This window comes from Plectrocnemia conspersa, unplaced genomic scaffold, assembly GCF_051122295.1.
Source record: "Plectrocnemia conspersa isolate PC_06_02 unplaced genomic scaffold, ASM5112229v1 ptg000010l, whole genome shotgun sequence".
Taxonomy (NCBI): Eukaryota; Metazoa; Arthropoda; class Insecta; order Trichoptera; family Polycentropodidae; genus Plectrocnemia; species Plectrocnemia conspersa.
In genome coordinates this window covers 25,553,275-25,573,023 of record NW_028277174.1, presented here as the reverse complement: position 1 = coordinate 25,573,023, position 19,749 = coordinate 25,553,275, and the positions used below count along the sequence as shown (strand labels likewise).

The 19,749-nt window shown below is 30.9% G+C and overlaps 1 protein-coding gene across 50 annotated transcripts in view; it reads right to left on the bottom strand.

Moving 5' to 3' along the window:
* Window positions 1-19,749, bottom strand: part of LOC148231147 (uncharacterized) — a 180,074-nt gene that overhangs the window by 22,947 nt on the left and 137,378 nt on the right. For 7 of the 50 annotated variants that reach the window (XM_088195701.1, XM_088195714.1, XM_088195709.1 and 4 more), the window contains exon 4: window positions 5,825-6,036. The exons of the other annotated variants lie outside the window; for them this stretch is intronic. In XM_088195701.1, coding sequence (XP_088051827.1) covers window positions 5,825-6,009 — 185 coding nt within the window. In that variant the 5' untranslated portion in view covers window positions 6,010-6,036. The remainder of the gene's footprint in view (window positions 1-5,824; window positions 6,037-19,749) is intronic. 50 annotated transcript variants of the gene reach the window in all.

Below are 19,749 nucleotides of genomic sequence, written 5' to 3'. Positions count from 1 at the left end.
CGCAAAAATCTGAACACCACTTTTTGTCGCACGTTACAATATGATTGAGAAATAGGTCGTTTTTGTTGCGTACAAACGGATGTTTTTTCAAAATTTTTTTAATATACATATAACTTTTGTGCAATCTTTCAAATATTCGAAACTTGAATAAATAGTATATAAACTTATCCCTTGATTTGCTAAATATTGCGTAGATCTAGGGTAAAACGATCGAATAGTATTTTAAACGATTCTTTAACTTATAAAGTAAACGAGCAAAATCTTCAGCGCACGCATGCATTTTAGGAAGCAACTCAGAACACACTGCATGAGCAGCGGAAGATGTTCCAGATGTAGGTCACGTGAAAGAAATATGAGTAAGCTATTGCGTTTATACATCACCACGGTTCATGTATGGAACTAACTATGGTATTTAAAAAAAATGTAAAACGAACAAAATAGAGGGATAAGTTTATTATTCAAATCTTTATACCAATCTTTACGACTAAATTTAACACATACTAAACTACAGAATGAATGCAATAACTATAAACAATCATTATTTTTTTTGTATATTAAATCAAACGAAATATTTTATAACAAATAATTTTAATGCTTTATACTATAAAGCTTATAAAGTTTATAGTTTGTGCGCTTTTTAGTGTTTCATCATAACTTAAAAATATAATAGATATTTACCGAGATTCGCGGTCATTTTACCGTATCCGTTTCAACGTGTACATTTTACCGTGTGAAAATTTTACCATGCAAACTTTTTACCGTGTGCCATTTTTTAAAAATAAAAAAATAAATAATAAAATTTAAAAATACAAAGAAATAAAAAATAGATTACTACAAAATTTTTAATTATTTTATTAAAAAAATAAAAATCAACAAAAAAAAAATTTTTTAAAAATTCATAAAAATTTTTTAATGTTTTTTTTAAATATTGTTTTGCTGTTTTCTATTTTAAAAAAATAAAACAAAAATTATTTACTTGCTATACGTGAGCTGTGCAGATCTTCTAACAATGATTTGTTAGATATGTTTAAATTATTTGATCTTCTTGAACGAAGAAACAGATGTTAGACGGAAGATCTGTTTCTTCTTTTGCAAAAATATTTTTTTGATCTACAAAAAAATTGTAACGGAACGCGGTCCAGTAGGTTCTGGCCCCACTAAATCACTTCTATCGTCACAACTCTTTGACACCGAAAAATATTGGTATTCGCTTATAGAAGGCCAAAACGATAATGTCCTCGTTCGCCACTTCGTCGGAAGTTTGATAAGAACATTATCACGATAACAATCATTATTTACCAACGAAAAGTCATGAGAATACATATAAATATAATTAAAATTATAATTAATCACCTCATATTGACACAAAATTTTAATTATTGAATTAAATATAATAATAATTTTGCGCGATTCGTACAGGTGTAAATCGATTGTCAGTGCTACATGAACTAAAGAAGGTAGTATACCGTACGCGAGGTGACAGAAATAGACAATCTGTCCTTATCGTCACGCATATGACACGATCCCTCTTTAATTTATTCAACTATGGCGATCGATATCAAGGATTGACAATTAGTGACTAAGCTAGCGGCTATTTTAATATTTAGATATCACAAATAAAATATCGTATTCATTTTAACTTAATAATATCACTGCGTTTAGCCATTTGGATAGTTCATAACAATTGCAACCTTTCATTATTCTGAATAACTTTGATAAGCATACTAGCGTATTAATAGAGTTTGTCATGAAAGTTGATTATAAAAAAATTTTCCAAGTGCTCGGCCGAGTACTAAAGACTGATTTAGTACTCGGCCGAGTGTAAACTAGCAGGTCGAGCACTTCAACATTAACGTAAATTTATTTTTATTTATTTATTAAAATGAAGATGATTGTAACATGACAGGTTAATACAATGCGGGACGATGGCTAATAGTATAAAACATATATATAAATAAAAACATGATAAGAAGACAGACACAAATTACTCTGAAAATGAGTCAAGTAATTTAAGAATATTTTCGTGCGACCTCCAGAAACTTTGAAATTACATTATTTTTTTAAATTAAATCGTGACTGACTTCATCAAATGCCTTTTCAAAACATGTATATATAACGTCTACTTGTACAATATTTTCAAAGCAAAATTAGAAAAAAAAACATTAGGTTAATTACAGTGAATCGAGATTGGCAAAAAAACAAAATGTTATAAGCTACGGGTAAGGATATTTGTTGATATTTGTTATGAAACATATCACAAGTTATCGTTGAATATAGTAAAAATATTTTCCTATTACTCGGCCGAGTACTAAACTGATTTAGTACTCGGCCCAGTGTAAACTTTAACGTCGATTTAAATGTTATAAGTTTTGGGTATGGATATAAATCATTATATTTTCCGAGTTTGAAAAGTTATAAACGCGTGAATCGCAAACAGACCACCTGCTCGCACAACGATTTTTTACTGTTTTATAACCGACACTAGCGTATAAACGTTTCAATGTATTTTCTGTTGTAAAATAAAGGGATGGTAACCACCATCCCTCATCTCCTTCGGCGCGGCAATCAATTGTGTAAACTACGAAAGACGAACGAAACAAATGTTGACATTAATTAAGCCGCCGAAGGAAAAACTCCATATTTCTAGACGCTGTATATAATTGAGCCATATTCTTCTGGATAATGTAATAAAAATAAATGAAACTGTTATTAAAGCATGTACTATAATACATGTAGATATTAACACGATTATATGGGACGCAATAAAGCGTGAGTTAAAATTTAAGGACTTCAACCATTAATAAAATATATATTTATAGCTAATTATGAAATTAAATTAAGTTGTAAAGCGTAACAATCAAAGCAGCCGTTATATTTGACTGAACAAAATTTATTGTTAATAAACTAGTTTATTGCGTAACTACAATTACCCTGCCTTCAATCGCAGACGTAAATAATTGAGATTGAGGTATATACAAAGTTTAATTGTTTAATTATTATATAATACTGCGCAATTTTTAATTGATTAATAAACATAGAATAAATGTGTTATAAAACCCTTCCAATAATTAAATCGTGTCCTTTAATTTTATTGCGTAATAAAAACAAATTAATCAGCAGGCATCCTTAATTAATTTAATAGCTGTTACTGAACAACATTTTTATAAATTAACTGCCGTCATAATTAAAACGTTGAAAAATTCAATACACTTTTAAGATGTTTTGTAACAATGTATTTTTTGTGTATTTGTGTATTTTATTAGACAGTCTGTGTAACAAGAACAGATAGTTACAGAAAAGAGCGCAAGAATGGAAGAACTGCGTTCACGCGGCCGCCAACGGCAATAGTTTGCTAGAATCTTGATGGCACATGTAATCTGACGAGCATGTTCAGACTACATAGTACTAAAGCTCGAACGTATAAACACATTTATGTACGGAAAATTTATTTTGAGATATATTATTTATTCATTATAAATTCACATGTATTTTCAATGCGTCGTGATTGACTTTATATAATATTTTTAAAACATTCCATACACATACATACATATTACAAATGTGTACGAATTGTTTTGTATATTAAAAAAATTAGATCATTATCAAGCACTGACGTCGAGTCAGACCAGCGAACATCGTTGCTTTGTTGTTCAAGCGTATTATGAGAATATTCGTTTTCAAACATCGTCTTCGATCGTTTAAGGATTTGAAAGAAAAGATCCATTCCGCTTGATATAACCCGGAGAATGTATTGCCAACGAATGCCGCTATTATTTTTTAGTATCATGTATAATTTTCTATAAATTAATAATAATTTCTCTATTCTTTAGATGTTTATTAACAGTAGTCGTATTAATAATGCTATTTAGTAACGGAATATTCTTTGTTTCGATATTTACAACCTTAAATCAACAATGGCAGTTAAGAATAAGTAATCTAAGTTAAGCTATGTTATGCTTTAGGGGTTTCAACTCGGTCATAATGCGTCACTAGTGGTTAAAAACACATGTAATGCAATGGGCAAGGATGTCATTAAATTTATAACGTGTCAAATATGATACTAAAAATTTCGCTCTGGGAATTTTGACATTGCATATTGAAGGACGAGTAATCCTTCGGGGTTGTTAGTGAGGATATTAGGGCAGCCATCACAGCAGGTCTGAGATTACCGATACAGAAGCTAGCACAAAAGCTCAACGTATCGCCTATATCAGTTCATAGACAAGTTGTTAATTTTCAGAATATTGGTATTTCATAAATTGTCTGAAAAAACCTCTCAATATACCAATAATTAATGATTCTGGAACGGAAAGATTTATGTTAGAGTCGAATCGAAATTTTTTTCACATTTTTTTGAAGTTGCTCCCAAAAATATAAATATATTTGAGAAATAGAGAAAGTTAATAAAAACGACTTTTTAAAATTCAGTTACTTTGGAATCGGATGCTAAAATAAGTAATGCATAGAATAATTACTGCATTTTGATTTTATAAATATGATGCTGACAATCGAAAAATAATTATACAAATAATCCGGTGAAAAAGTATGAATGTAGTCGACGCTTTTTGTAACTAACCGGAGAATTGGCTCAAAATCTGAATGTTTTATTTATTTAAATTAAATTAAGATAACCGTAACTTAACAGGTTACCCCAATGCGTCACGATTGTATTATTTCAATACACAAAAAAAAATATATAATTAAAATAAATATATAAATCTTTGCTCACAATTAAGCCAACATCAACGGAAAGTGAAACAGTATACTCAAACAATTGAAATAAATTCGTTCATAAATGCCTTGATTTTACTAAAAAATTATTTTGCTCAGCAAAAATACAATATGTATACTTATTTTTATAATATAATTTTAAAATCGCTTTTTTTGTATAAAATAAATAAATAAATATAACAAAAAATATGTATTTTAATTATTTTTTATATGCTTTTTTAAACAAATAATACTTATGCATATACAAATATGTATCACAAACAGCAAAAAAACATTTTTTTTGTCTCGTTTAGAGTGACTTCAAAAAAAGCTTAGACATCAGAATTATTAATGCCATAGTTTAAATACTGACGAAGGATATTCAAGTAACCCAAGAAAAGCTAAGTTGCTTAGCTTGCAAATAAGAAGTTTGTGATAAACTTCGTTGAATGCTTTTTGAAAGTCGATACACCGACCTAGATTTTAGAATCGGTAAACTTTATCATGTCTTTAAGAAGCGTGAGAGATTAGTGACCGTGTTGCTGACACACTAAAGCAGTGACTATGAATATACTTATGAATAATTAGGTATGTTTAACTTAGCAGATGCATTTTGTACATCTCCACGACATTTAAAATATGCATGCTAAAATTCCTAAAACATTTTTTTAAATACGTTCCATAATTACAGCAGCATCTGAGCCACAAATTTAATAGATTTTCAAAGTAACTAAATAATATTACTAATGAATTGAATGTCCAATATGTATACAAAGAGAGCAGTCAAGCTCTTATATGCCAAAAGCCTTATGACAATATAATGTCAATCTATTTATAAATGTATTTAAATTCAAAACTGAAATTTTCTGTTTACTATCAAAACATACAACACATAAAAAATCTCCCTCGAACAACTTTTTTCCGTACATGTGTTCATTTACATATGCTTATCAAACTTTTGCCTATTGCGGCCGGTAAATTTTAGCATATAAGACGACTAATAACAGAGCGAATTATTCAGCTTAGAAACAGTATCGAAAGATCGTGAAGTTATAGATCTCCTTTTAATAGAAAAAAGTAGCATTAACACACGACAGACTTGAATGACATGTACCTGTCACTATTGGTTTCTGTATTGGTTGTGCTGTGGTGGTGGTGGTTGGGACGTCTAGGATTGAGGTTGAGGTCGGCGCGAGGCCTACACTTTGGGAAGAGGCGCGTGATGTGCTCGGGGGCCCCCGGGGGCGAAGGCCCGCGCGACGCCTCGTCCGTGGGCGCGGGGGCCACACTGCTGGCCATCGCAGCCGCAGCTCACCGGTCGCTCATCTGCAACAAACCACGTCGGCCACGTGACTCTCTCATTCCAAAGAAAAGAAACAAAATAGTAGTAGTAGTGACAAAAGCAGTGATCGCCAACTGGACAACGACAAAGAACAACAACCAAAAATAATGATCATAAGCCAAAATGGTAAAGTGAGCCAAAGTAACGAAGCGAAGCTTCACGAGGATAATACGGACAAATAATATTAGAAATATTGGACAATGGGGGGTCGTGTTTCGATCGATAGGACAAACAAGCAATTCAAGCGGTTTTACTTCATTGGAGACTAAAAATACATTCATATTTTAATTATTGCGATAGGATGTCGATACTATCGATTCTATAATTATAGGGTAATAAGATAACTTTAAAGAAGTATAGTAGTACATATTCTCAAACATGTTTATATTCCAAAGCTTCATACATCGAAAGTTAACATACCTCAAATAGCTTATGATTATTGAAAGTCGATCAAAAGTTTATTTTAATATTGTTTATTTAGGGTTATACATATGCGAGGATAGATTAAAAACTTTGCGGTCTAACACAGAGATTCTCTTTTTAAGTCCCTACATTAGCTAAATCGTCACGGTTGCTACAAATTATTCGGTAGAATAAAATCGTCGCCCTCTCGTTTGTTGTTTGGGGTCCGGATATAGATGTACAGACAATGTAGTATCAATTTAAAGCCGCCCCGATTAATTTTAGCCATCACAACCACTGATCTGTGTGCTGGAGCGTTATCTTGATGGAACACTAGACCTTTCATTAGCATTCCAGGTTGCCTTCTTTTAATTTATTCATGAAGTTGATTTAACAAATTAGAATAGTATTATCCTGTTGAGGTTTGAACCTAATTAAGGTTATCCATTATCAATACATATTCTCTCAACCCTCTGAGCGCGTAAATTGTCTAAAGTAACCAGATTGATTTTTTATCTCTTTACGCAAAAATCAGTGAAAAAAATACTGTTAAGAAAAAAATTTTTTTGTGAATAAACATAATATATAATTTCAAATAAATAAATTAAAATTTAAAAAATCAGAAAATTTAAACACAGTTTTGTGCAGTTTTCAAAAAACAATTTATTTTTGATTAACGCGTCCAAAAGGTTAAAAGTCCCTTTGCTAGCGGACGGTACTACTGTTGTTTTTATTGTTGGAGTTGATGAACACCTATTCTTCCACTATTTAATTTAGGCTGATAGTAGTAAACCCATATCTGATCGGTAGTAACAAATATCCTATAAACACATCAGCAATGTTTGACATTCCTGACGCATAACTCAACTCTTTTTAACTCTTTAAGTAGTGAGTTAATTTTCACACCTTTTTTAATTTGTTAATATACACCTGGGAGTGAGATAATTTTACGTATTTTTCTATAAATATATCTGTTGTTATTTATTTATTATTATTTTATATTGCATTTATTGTTTTATTGCTTTGATTTATTTTACTACATGTTTGTATTAGTATGTTTGAAAAAAAAATTTAACGCTTTTCTATTATTAAATTTTGATAATTTATTTTACATATTTTTTTATATAATATTGAGCTTTTGTGGATTTTTTATATCAATTCAGAGGCTCTCAATATTTTTTTTATAAAAATTAATATAAAATATTTTTTGTTATGCTCATTTATTTCATACTCTTTAATTTACTGGTATTATTTTCTATAAAAATCATTTTTATATAATATATATTTTTAAGTTGATTTATCAATTTAAAAAAATATTTTATAAATTTAATGTTTTTCATTTATTATTTATTTAGTTATATATGTGAATATATAACTATTTGGGGTACCTCAAAAGAGTAATAGATCGATCGCCGTACATGTACTGCGATACTGCTCAAAGGGTTAACCCGTTCATAATATATATTATATCCAAAGCTTCTACTATTTCCCGAAAAGATCTGCCATGACAATACTTAGATTAAATCATAGCAGTTGCAGGCTTTCCATTACTAAAATCAACTTAAAATGAGCTACCGTTGTACATCAAGGACAAAGTATTCCCAAAATATCATGTCTTTGGCGTTAAGCCCTTTTGTGCAGATATTTGATGATAATAATAATCCACAAAAGTCATAAATCAACAGATTAATCTTAAACTTTATAGAGACACTTAAAATAGTTAGCATAACCTCACAAAAATAAATTGTGCATCTAGTACCATCTGTGTTAGGCCGTGGATTTAATCATCTCATGTTGAGTTAAATTAGCTTTTGGAACACCTTATAAGTTAAATATTTATTCATAGGGTTAAGAAAAACTAGGAAACCATATTAAAAAAATAGGGTTTAAGTGAGATTAAGTTTATCGATAGATTGATAAATTTATATTTTTCGTTACTATAGCGAATATATGTGCATAAGCTAATAACAATCCAGCATCTTGATGGACGAAATAAAGTTTGGGTGTAAATCTATGCTTCAAGGACGATGTGATCGAAAATATTGGTTGTCTAGTAAAAAATAAAATATTTACAATGAAAAGCAACGTCAGCTACCATTTTGCTGTCGGTCATCATTAAATAATCGATTTTATTTTTGTATAATCAGAATACAATCCAGCAAAGACCAAAATAATATTTGAGTGTAGAACTAAACAGGATCACCTAAAATGCTCTGCATAAACAGTGATTTAAAGGTTTTTGTGTTCTATAACTAGCTCTAAAATATCTACATGATTTTATTCGTAATAAAAAAAATAAAAATCAGATTCTGCATTTATAAAATAAATACTACAGCACACGAGGATTATTTTTTAAGATATCGTGTCTAAAACAGTCTGTGACATTATGTATAAAGCAGAAAACGCTGTAAAAAGAACCAATGAAGAAAATACGGATAAAAAGATTAGAGACCGGACAAGGGTTGTGTTTCAATCAATAACACAAACAAGCAACTCAAGCTGTTTTCGCATATGACACACACATATGAAGCGAAATGTGTATATAAATACTGTTCACTGTTTTATTAAACGCTCGAAGGGAAAAAATAGTATAAAATTTATAAAACGAGGCCAGAGAACAGCGATTAACATGAATATTCATGAAGTTAAAACATTCACGTGAAATACGTAGTACATTATTGTACAAAAGAAAGATGGCCGTGAATTTTTGACGCTTTTACGCATAAAGCACTAATGGCAGAAAGCTTGCTGTTTAAATTTATTTTATCCAATTATTGTATTTAATTTTTTAAAGCTTCAAATATATAAAGCACTACCTTAGATACATTACATTTGAATCACAAATACACAGTACTAAAATAAATCTCTCGGTTTATTTTTATTTAAATTCATAAGATAATATATTCATTAATATTAATGGTTTAAAAGTCTAAAAAAATATAAAAAACCTAAGATTTTTTGTAAAAAAATAATTCATGCAAAATATCTTACATTATTATTTTATTAACAAATAGTAAAAAAGCACATCGAAGATAGTAGTAATAATGTATTGTTGAATAATCAACGCTGCAAATAATTATAAAACACAGTAAAAATTATTTAACACTTTAATTGCCGAAATCCAATATATCGTCTTTTGCTAATTTGACGAGAATATTCGTATCCGATATTGAGAAAATTTATTATTTAAAAATTAATTTGTACGAATATTTTTTAATCTTATACAATTGCTGCATTTTTTTATACCGCTGCATAAAAGAGGTCAGTCCGTGCCAGATATTCTAAAATATGCATGCTTTTTTGAAAGCTTTTAATAGAGATCAGAAATATTTTAATGGAAAATAATTGTTTCCGATTTTCTTAATTACTCTAGTCGGCCTTTGGTAATCTAAAAACTAAATTAATAATCAGATAAGGAAAAAACACTCGGCAGATAGTAAAAATGTATGGTGACTTTCGCTATAAAATTTGATTGTATGCGAACTTAAAAATAGTCCAAAAAGGTTTTTATCTTTATATTGTTCGAAATATTAAAAAATTAAAGCAACAACAACTCTTACTGGCACTTCAAAATGCAGATTAAATGTTTAATTATACTCAGGTCCAATCGTTTAGATATTTTTCTTTTCGCTCGCTAGCGTGTTATGTAAGTGACGAGAGTAACTGAGAGATAAGAGCGTGCAATTGCACGCTCTTATCTCTCTCCCACTCTCGTCATTTAACACGCGAGCAAGCAAAAGGAAAAATATCTCATCGACCGAACCTGATTATACTAATAAATAATTAAAAAAGAGAAATGGCGCACACGAAAATGTAACATGTACCGTGTTTCATAAATCGTTCCTCGTAGCTATCGTGTCTGAAACGCTGGATGGTTTGTGTTAGGGGAGAGTTCTCGAGCGCTGTCGTCCTGGTTGTATCGGATAAGAATAAGGGACGCAATTGCAGATCTCTATTTGAAGTGACGGATTGTCAATAACGGTCGATAATGGTACGAACCATTGTATCTTACACAACGCGAATCAGGAAAAATGTTTAAGTGACCTGCATGATATACGAGTGGTTTAAGTCGCTGACTATTGACATGAAAGACCTGGGTTCGAATCCTATATGGATGTTTTACAATTTTTGAAATGTATCTGGAAGATCGAAATTCATGATTATTGAATAATTATAATTCTGATCGATTATCACAGATTGTGTTTACATAGATTTTTAATTTTACGGATTAATTAAAATCGGTCAAGTCGTATAGTCCATCCAAGATGTTAACGCTCATAATCGTTGTGTTGGAAATAAGGCTGCGTGTACGCATGCATGCATACATACACAGTTTTCCGCGAATTTCTTTACACTGATAGAATGTTACCAATACTAAATCAGGGCTGTTTTAAGGGTAGGGTGACCATATGTTGAAAATGTGTTTTATTTTTATTTTAAATTATTGTCATGTTATGGTATTTTGTAATCAATAAAACAATTCCTGTAATATTCTATTGGTATTTTTAAAACTATTATATTGAACAAATATTCAACCTGGAGAGTGATTCCAAAACTGCTATCATGTTTTTGAGTTAAATATGTATATAAATAAACAAAATAAGTAAGAAAGTGATATTTTACACTTCCCTTAACACATTAAGTTAAAAGAGTAAAAATTAATTGCACTTGTAATTTCACATGGTCACCCTATCATATTTTCTCACCAATACTGTGACGATGAGCGTTCATATCTTGGACGGACTGTACATATTTGTATTTAAAATGCTCTGATAATGAGCTACTGCAGATCATAGAGAATATTTTATATCGATGGTTTAAAGTGTATATTTGCTAACTCTGTTTATGGGCGAAAATTTAATTGAAAAAACAAATTTACAGCTTTATTCAGCGCAGGTGGTGAGAAAAAAGAGATTTTTCATTAACACTCCGAAAACATTTTGACAATATAGGTTTTATGATTGACTGTATGAATTAATAAGTTTCGATTTCCTTGAACATTTTGTAAAACTACGAAGAAAATATTCACCGCTAACAATCCGAAACCACCCGAAGTCCTCGCAACAATTAAGATTAAATTCAAGGCACAAGCATTTATAACACTTCGTTTTGTTATTTACACTCTGGCTATAACGAGCCGAACGCACTCGACGAGTGAATAAATTCAAAGTGTAAATTTGTCTGTCAAAAGCAGACGCGTTTCCGTCCGTCGAGTGCGAGTGTGAAACGTTATGTACTTCCGTTTAAATTTCCAAAGTTTACAATGAGCCACCATAAACTGTAGATATATTACTTACACACATGTTGCATAGAATTAAGTTTTGATATTTAACGTGAACGATAAATATGAAGCTCAAACTTGTGACCCACAAGATATTAACAATGACCCATACATCGATGCTTTAAAACTTAATTAGAGTTTCATGACACGGTATGACTCTCCTATTGATACGAGAAAAGCGATACACTCAACAATGATGGATCGGGAAAGGCGCAGATGCCGGAGAAAACGCGCCTCGGGATGAATTCCGAAACGCCTGAAATATAAAAGTTTGAAATGGGAAAAAAAACAACAACGAACAACAACAACGTACAAAGTGGCAAACAAATAAAAAGTAACGGCGACACTTTCTAAGGGCTGGTTTGGATGTGCGGGTATCTTGCTGAATAATTAAATACGATACCTCTGTGTTGGCAACGAGATTCGCGACTTTATACGCGTGCGTGGGTATAATAATACCGCTGTTTTTAATGTCATTATTTTATAATGAAAAATGAAAAAGTAAATATTAATTATAAATATATATTATGTTAATGTTGTTGTTCTTGTTCTGGTAGTCATATACAGGTTTTTTTATATTTATATAGTAGAATAACAACCAACTAAAAATTTGGATTCGTTTCGTTTTGGGTTAAGCTCACATTTTTTTCTCACGTTAATTCGCGCATGTTTGTCAGTTATATATTATAGCTAATAACAAACAGTTAAAAACACAATAAAATGCAGTGAAGCAAGTCTCTGGTAACCTAAAATAACAAGTGACAAATCATATGTGAGTGGTTATAAAATCGAATTAAAAATCAGGAGCTTGTCTAATGTCCAATAAAGGTTATACTGTTTTCTTTGATTTTTTTTGACGTCATCAGAAAAAGGGATCGTATGATTTTTTTGTTTTTAATTTAAGTCGACTTTCTTTAGACTTATTTTTAATAATGTGGAAAAATATATAAAATAAAGTAAGATACATTTGAGTATTGAGGATTCTTTGTTCTCAGTTAAAATGAAGTATTAGTATTATATAAATACAAATAAATTAGCATAAGAAAAAAATGAATAAGACACAATAAAATAACCCTCAAAATTTAATTTCCTTAATTTTAAAAATATGTTTTTAAATATAATATTTTACATTCACAGGAAGGAAAAAGTTCATATTGACTGTATACTTAAATATATGCGTGTATTAACAAATATGTATATATATAAGAAACACTATATTACACACACACACACACACATACACAATAATCTGTATTTGTATAAAAACACGCAAGAAAAATTTGTGACACCGAGCGCTGAGAGGCTTCTCACCCTGGCTCTAATGACGTCATTACAAAACTGCGCTGAGCTGTTAGGCCCTTTTAATTTAAATTTTTATAATACATATATTCTGTTGGTTTTACACGTATTTGGGAGGTAATAAATTCTATTTTAATTTTATAAACTATATGTAATTTTTGTTTTAATGTAAATAAAATTATCTTCATCTTGTGACATAAAAATAAAAAACATAATATTTATTTAATATATACAAACTTTCTGTTTAGCAAAAGATAAATTTGTACATTAATGCAAAAAATTTCGCTGCGTAGTATGTTAAATTTTTCGATAACGTAACATATTTTTTTTTATATATATAATTTTAAATATTTAAGCTAAACTTTTCAATAAAAAGTAACTGTGAGAGGGATTGAGAAATTGATACACAAGTAAAAAACTCCCCGGACCGGTTTTAAAGATATCTATAAATCGTTGAAAACACAATAGGGTAATAAATTGATCTTATTTTCATTAATTATAAACTTTTTCTTTAGATTGTTTCATACTGGATAAAAGGCTTTTGCTACTTTTCCGTGCTTCGCTTAATAATTTTGATGGTATTGATTCAACGGTAAATAACATATTTTTCGAACATGTACTTTTTTATTATGTAATACATCGATATTTTAGTACTAAAAGGTTAAAAGGCAATAAAAAGGTTATAGGCCATTTAAAAAGGATTTTTTGCTTCACACATAAGTGTAGTTTCGCGTTAAATAACCATGTAATCTAAAACTGTTATCACGACTTGACAGGTTTCTTTAATGCGCCATGATGGACATTACATAAACAATTTATATACCATTAAATATTAAAAATTATAGTAAGCACTATCCCACATAAAATATTACAGCTCCTCATATCTATTGTGTTTGGCAAGCTCGTTGAGTAGCTCCATGGTTCATGTAAGACGTAGCAAGAATAAGGAACGCGATTGTGACTAGGCCAGGCCTGGGTAAACATGGCTCACGGGCCGGATCCGGCCCGCGCCAAATTTCTATCCGCCATGCGAAGCATTTTAGAAATTACTTTAATTAAAAAATATGTAAGTATGAATAAATAAAAATAAATGAATGTTTAAATTTTTAAAAATAAATATTTTTCTCAAATTATAAATATTTAAAAAAAAACATAATACACCTAAAATGAATGTGAGAAGAAAAGTCGATCTGAAGAACCGTGTTTTTAACGAGGAATGGAAATCAAAATACTTTTTTACTAATTTTAACAATCACGTTATTTGTCTTATCTGCCGCGATTGTATTGCAGTGTTAAAATAATATATTATTTACTTCAAATCGATTCCAAACATAATGTATATAACTCAGAATTAACTTCAGAAGCCCAATCGAAAGCAGCAGATAAACAAGTCACAATTTATTATCACGATAAAATACATACGCGGATGACTAATGAACAAGAAGATGTCACAAAAGCAAGTTATGCAATTGCCCATATAATTGCACAGAAGAAAAAAACATTTTCTGATGGTGACTATATTATGAAATACATGATTGCAGCTGCTGATATTGTATGTCCGAGTATTAAAAACCAATTACAAAACGTAAGTTTGTCATGACAGACAATAAAACGTAGAACTGAATGTATTAATGATGATGTGAATAAGCAACTGTTAATAATATTACAATCGATTACGAGGTATTCAATCGCTCTCGTTGAAAGTACTGATCAAAAAGATACAGCTCAATTATTAATTTTTATAAGAGCATGTACTAATGATTTCGATCAATGGAGTCTATGATTTTTTTTCAATTATGCATCAAAATTTTCATTCCCAATGTGACCCGGCAGCCACCCCTGCTTTAGGCACTCCAAAGAAAAATCTAAAATTCTGCGAGGATTAACGGATTGTCGACACCGCCCCTTAGCAACTTTAAAAAGTGCTATGCCAAAAATGCAATTAATAGGATACGACCCATCCGTTTCTTGTATAATTAATTAGTATTTATTAATAGATTTTCAGCGCTGCTTGTTTTAGATTTTTCCGAATATCTGTACTGATTTTTTTATTATGGTTAAAGCCTTCGGATTACCAAAGATCTAGCTGATAAAAACACAAATAAAATAATTGTGAAAATCTATTAAAATTAATGACAGCAGAAATGAAAATTAAAAACATAAAAAAAGTAGATCATATTTTTTATACAATCGAAAAATTTGCATAAATTCGTAGAAAAAAATGTTCAATTTTAAATGATAAATAAAGCTTTTTAATTTTAGTACATACAGCCATGGCCATAATAATGGGGCACCCCTTAAAATGGTGTGTAGCTCTTGCATAGTCTGACAGAAATATTTTAACCGTAATTTTGAGAACTATACAAAGGAATTTGTCGTTTTTAATTGCTCACTTGAGTTTTGAAAAAAGATTGCAGGTTAAATATAATTTTTTTATTTAATAATTTATTTTTAATATTATATAAGCATTTAAAAAAAGTAATATTGCATAGTATTGTCTGAATATATCGTAAATTAGTAAACATATTAATTGTTCATGACAAGCTATCCAAAATGCTTTGAAATGGTGCAACGAATGTGGTTGTTACAAATAAAAGGCAAGAACTGGAAGAAAACGAAAGACAACTCCCCAGAAAAATCTAATGCTGATTCGCAATTGCCTTAAAAATGGTTTTTCAAAGCTAGCTGCTAAAGTCAGATGGCCATCCATTTCTTCGCGGACGATAAGAAGAAGGCTCAAAAATGTGGGATTCAGAGATTTTAAAGCCTGACTCTCAGAAATAAATAAAATTCAAAGCGGACCCGAAAACACCGAGATTGGACATCTGTAGATTAAACGGTATTTGGTCCGATAAAAGCAACTTTAAGATAATTTTAAGCTTAAATTGGATAATTTAAAAAATATTAAAAACTTAATTTATTGAAATAATATAATCATACAAATAATCATACTTTTTTTTAACATTTTTTGGGGTGTAGCACACGTGCGTTGAAGAGTCGGAGAAGAATATCATACTGATTGCGTAGTACCCAAAGGCAAATATGGTGGCGGAAGCGTTATGTTTTGGGGTTGCATGGCAACAGCAGCAGGGGTAGAAAACCTGTAAACTTGCGAGGGTAGAATGAATAGTGACATAAATATTTCAATGTTGGAATCCACTTTAATGGATTCCTATTGGAAAATATTTCCAAGAACAGACCAAGCAAAGGGTCTGACGCTTTTAAGATGGCCTAAATAGTCACCAGACTTAAATTCTATAAAGCATTTATGGGCAAAATTAAAAGAAAATGTTCCCCACAATTGCAAAACAAGAATTAAGCTGCGAAATAAATTTCAAATGGTATGGATAAAATTGTCTACGTTTACCCGCAAGTTGACAGTATGCCAAAAAGGGTTACAGTTGTAATTATAGCTAAGGATGGGCCTACTAAGTATTAAAAATAAACACTTTAAACAACCTTAGTCGGTTTTTTATTTATATTTTCACGATTTTTTAAGATATAACAAATTTATTGGGGTGCCCCATTGTTATGGCCAAGCATGTATAAGTTTAAGTTATACTACGATACATATTTAATTTTATTACAAATAATATTTGTATTCTCAAATGTCGATCAAATATATAAATATATATATACAAATGTCGATCAAATATATATGAATGTTTTTCCAGAAGATATCCAACGACTAGTAGAATTTATCCAATATGGTTCTCGAATGAGGTAATTACAATTCTTAGAAAGAAACATGTCATACATAAAATCTGGAAACGAACACGAAATTCTCTCATCTATGAAGAATTTCGTACTCTGCGATCGCGTGCAAAATTGATGATTTGCGATTGCCATCGAAACTATATTGGAAACTGTGAAAAGTCGATAATTTTAGATCCGAAAAAATTTTGGAAATTCGTTAACTCAAAACGCGATGGCCAATCCTTACTGTCATCGATGAGTTGGAACAACATCAATTTTGAAGGTTCTGAAGAGATTGCAGATGGATTTGCTAGGTATTTTCAAACCGTATACCATAATGATGGGTCAGATTTAGAGTTTAATTCTAATTACGATGAGACTCATCGTTCATGGTCATCTTTGTTATCAATCAAAACCTTTAGTTTGGTTGATATGGAATATGGATTTAGCAGACTAAAGTCCATTTTTACCTCGGGACCAGATTTTATTCCAGACTACATTCTGAAAGGATGCAAGTCTGGTATTTTACAGCCTCTAAAATTTATATTTAATTTAATTTTGAGATCCTCTTGTTTTCCAGAATTGTGGAAATGTTCAAAAGTCACTCCGATTCATAAAAAGGGTCCCAAATCTCAGATTGACAATTACAGGCCAATAGCTTTGATCTCATCACCTGCAAAATTATTTGAAATTGTTTTGCATAAATACATTTTTAATCATTGCAGGTGTATGCTTCTCGACCAACAACATGGTTTCCGTAAATCTCGATCCACTGTCACTAATCTAATGGTTTTGTCTAACTATGTTTCAAAATCATTGGACTCTGGTGTACAAGTGGACGTCATATACACAGACTTTGAAAAAGCATTTGATAAAGTTAACCATGCTTTACTTGTAAAAAAGTTATCTAATTTTGGGTTTTCTGAAGATCTCATAAATCTATTCTCAAATTACTTGACCAATAGATATCAATTCGTCAAGTATAATAACTCCTTTTCAGAACGATATAAGACCCCTACTGGAGTACCTCAAGGATCCAATTTGGGTCCATTGTTGTTTTTATTGTTCATTAATGACATAGAAACAGCAATAGATCATTCAGATTTTTTATTATATGCAGATGACTTGAAAATTTACAAGAAAATGCATTCGATTTCTGATTCCCTCGACCTACAGGAGGATCTCAACTCTATATGGAAATGGGCTTGCTATAACCAATTGCCTTTCAGTGTAAAGAAATGTCACACAATTTCATTTTCAAGGTCGTTAACGCCGGCAAAATATTCATACCATCTAGGTGGATATTTTCTGGAAAGGTTTTCTTCAACTAAGGATTTAGGAGTGACTTTCGAAGAACGTTGGAAATTTAGCCAGCACATTGCAGAGACTCATAGCAAATCCTTAAAAATGCTCGGTTTTATCTTGAGAAATGCGCGTTACTTTAGGAATACTTTAGTATTGCGCACTCTTTATGATACTCTAGTCCGCAGCATACTAGAAACTAGCTCCATCATTTGGATCCCAGGCGTAATGAGTCAATGTAATGAATTGAAGCTGGAAAAAGTACAACGTAAATTTCTTCGATATTTATACTTGAAGGAATACGGGTATTATCCGTTCTTGTTTCCCAGTGCTTTTATTTTGGGAGTCCTGGGATACGTTTCTTTGTCGACTCGCAGAAGTGTTTATGTAATTAAACACTTCTGGAAATTGCTCAAGGGCATTGTAGACAATCCTTCAGTGCTCGAGCAGCTTCAAATGTGGGCTCCTGAAGGTGGATATAGTTCTCGGTCGCGTCCACTATTCTTGCCTGTTAAGTGTAGAACTGGAGCACTTGCCAACTCTTCTCTGGCCAAGGCCATTTATCTGCTCAATTCTGTCCATAGTAATATTGACATTTTCTCTTGCACTTATGGAGTTTTGGTTCAATTCGTATGGGACAATGCACACCTGTTGAGGTGATTTGTGTCTGTTGTTTTGTCTTGTTTATATTTGTATGTATTATGATGTTTAGTACTTTTGACTATCGTGACGCATTAGGTTTGCCTGTCAGGTCACGATGGTTATAATTTTAATAAATAAATAAATAATAAATAAATATATCTACAAAATGGCGCATTTAAACGAGTTGCGTCAAACTTTGGCCGCGCGGATACAATTAAAAGTTCGATGATAAAGAAAAATACGGGAATCCGATTCGAATATTTCTTCGAGGCGATCGTCTATAGAAGTTTTCGAATTCTTTGAAGCAATTAGCGTGAGAGACCCCACCTTGAAACACGACGAAAATTTTCTCATAGCAGTGTACCAATCGGAGTGGAAAAATCGAAGGCAGGGAAGATTTTGAAATGAAAAGATAAAGTAAAAAGAGAGACGGGATCGCACGGTGTAAATCCCGTACGAACGAGTGTGGTAAATCTCGGTCAACGAGATTCATATATTTCATTCCAGCTAGAGCTAGAAGTCGAATTGAGAAAGGGATGTGTCGTTCTTTATGGTAATTCGTGTGTTGAATTATTGTCGTTTTTTTATTTATTTTAGATCGTCACTATTTCTTTAAAAAATATATAAAAATTATATAAATATTGCATGGATAGGATCAAAGGAAAGAAAAGCCTATATATTATTCCATAATCCTTGTCTTAAATTCCGAACAAGTTTTCAGATAGATGTGTTTTTTTGCACATAAGCGAGATATCAGACCCTCTGGGGAAATTTCAAAGAAAATCGTAGCGGAAATAATAAAATAACAATTTACGTTTCTATACGTGTCAATAGCGTCAAAATTGAGAGCCTTAGTATTTAAATATGTGATTAAAAATGTATGTGTAAAATAAAAGTTAATGTCGTAATAACTGTCAGTGACCTTTTGTATAAAATATGAATCGTAACACAGCATGTATGTCTAACTTTAACAACGATATCTCGTTCCGACAATAAAGAGCGTAAAATACCGTGTATAAGCGGCTTAAGGTAACACAACATTATATACAATAATAAGACTTATAAGACAAACTAA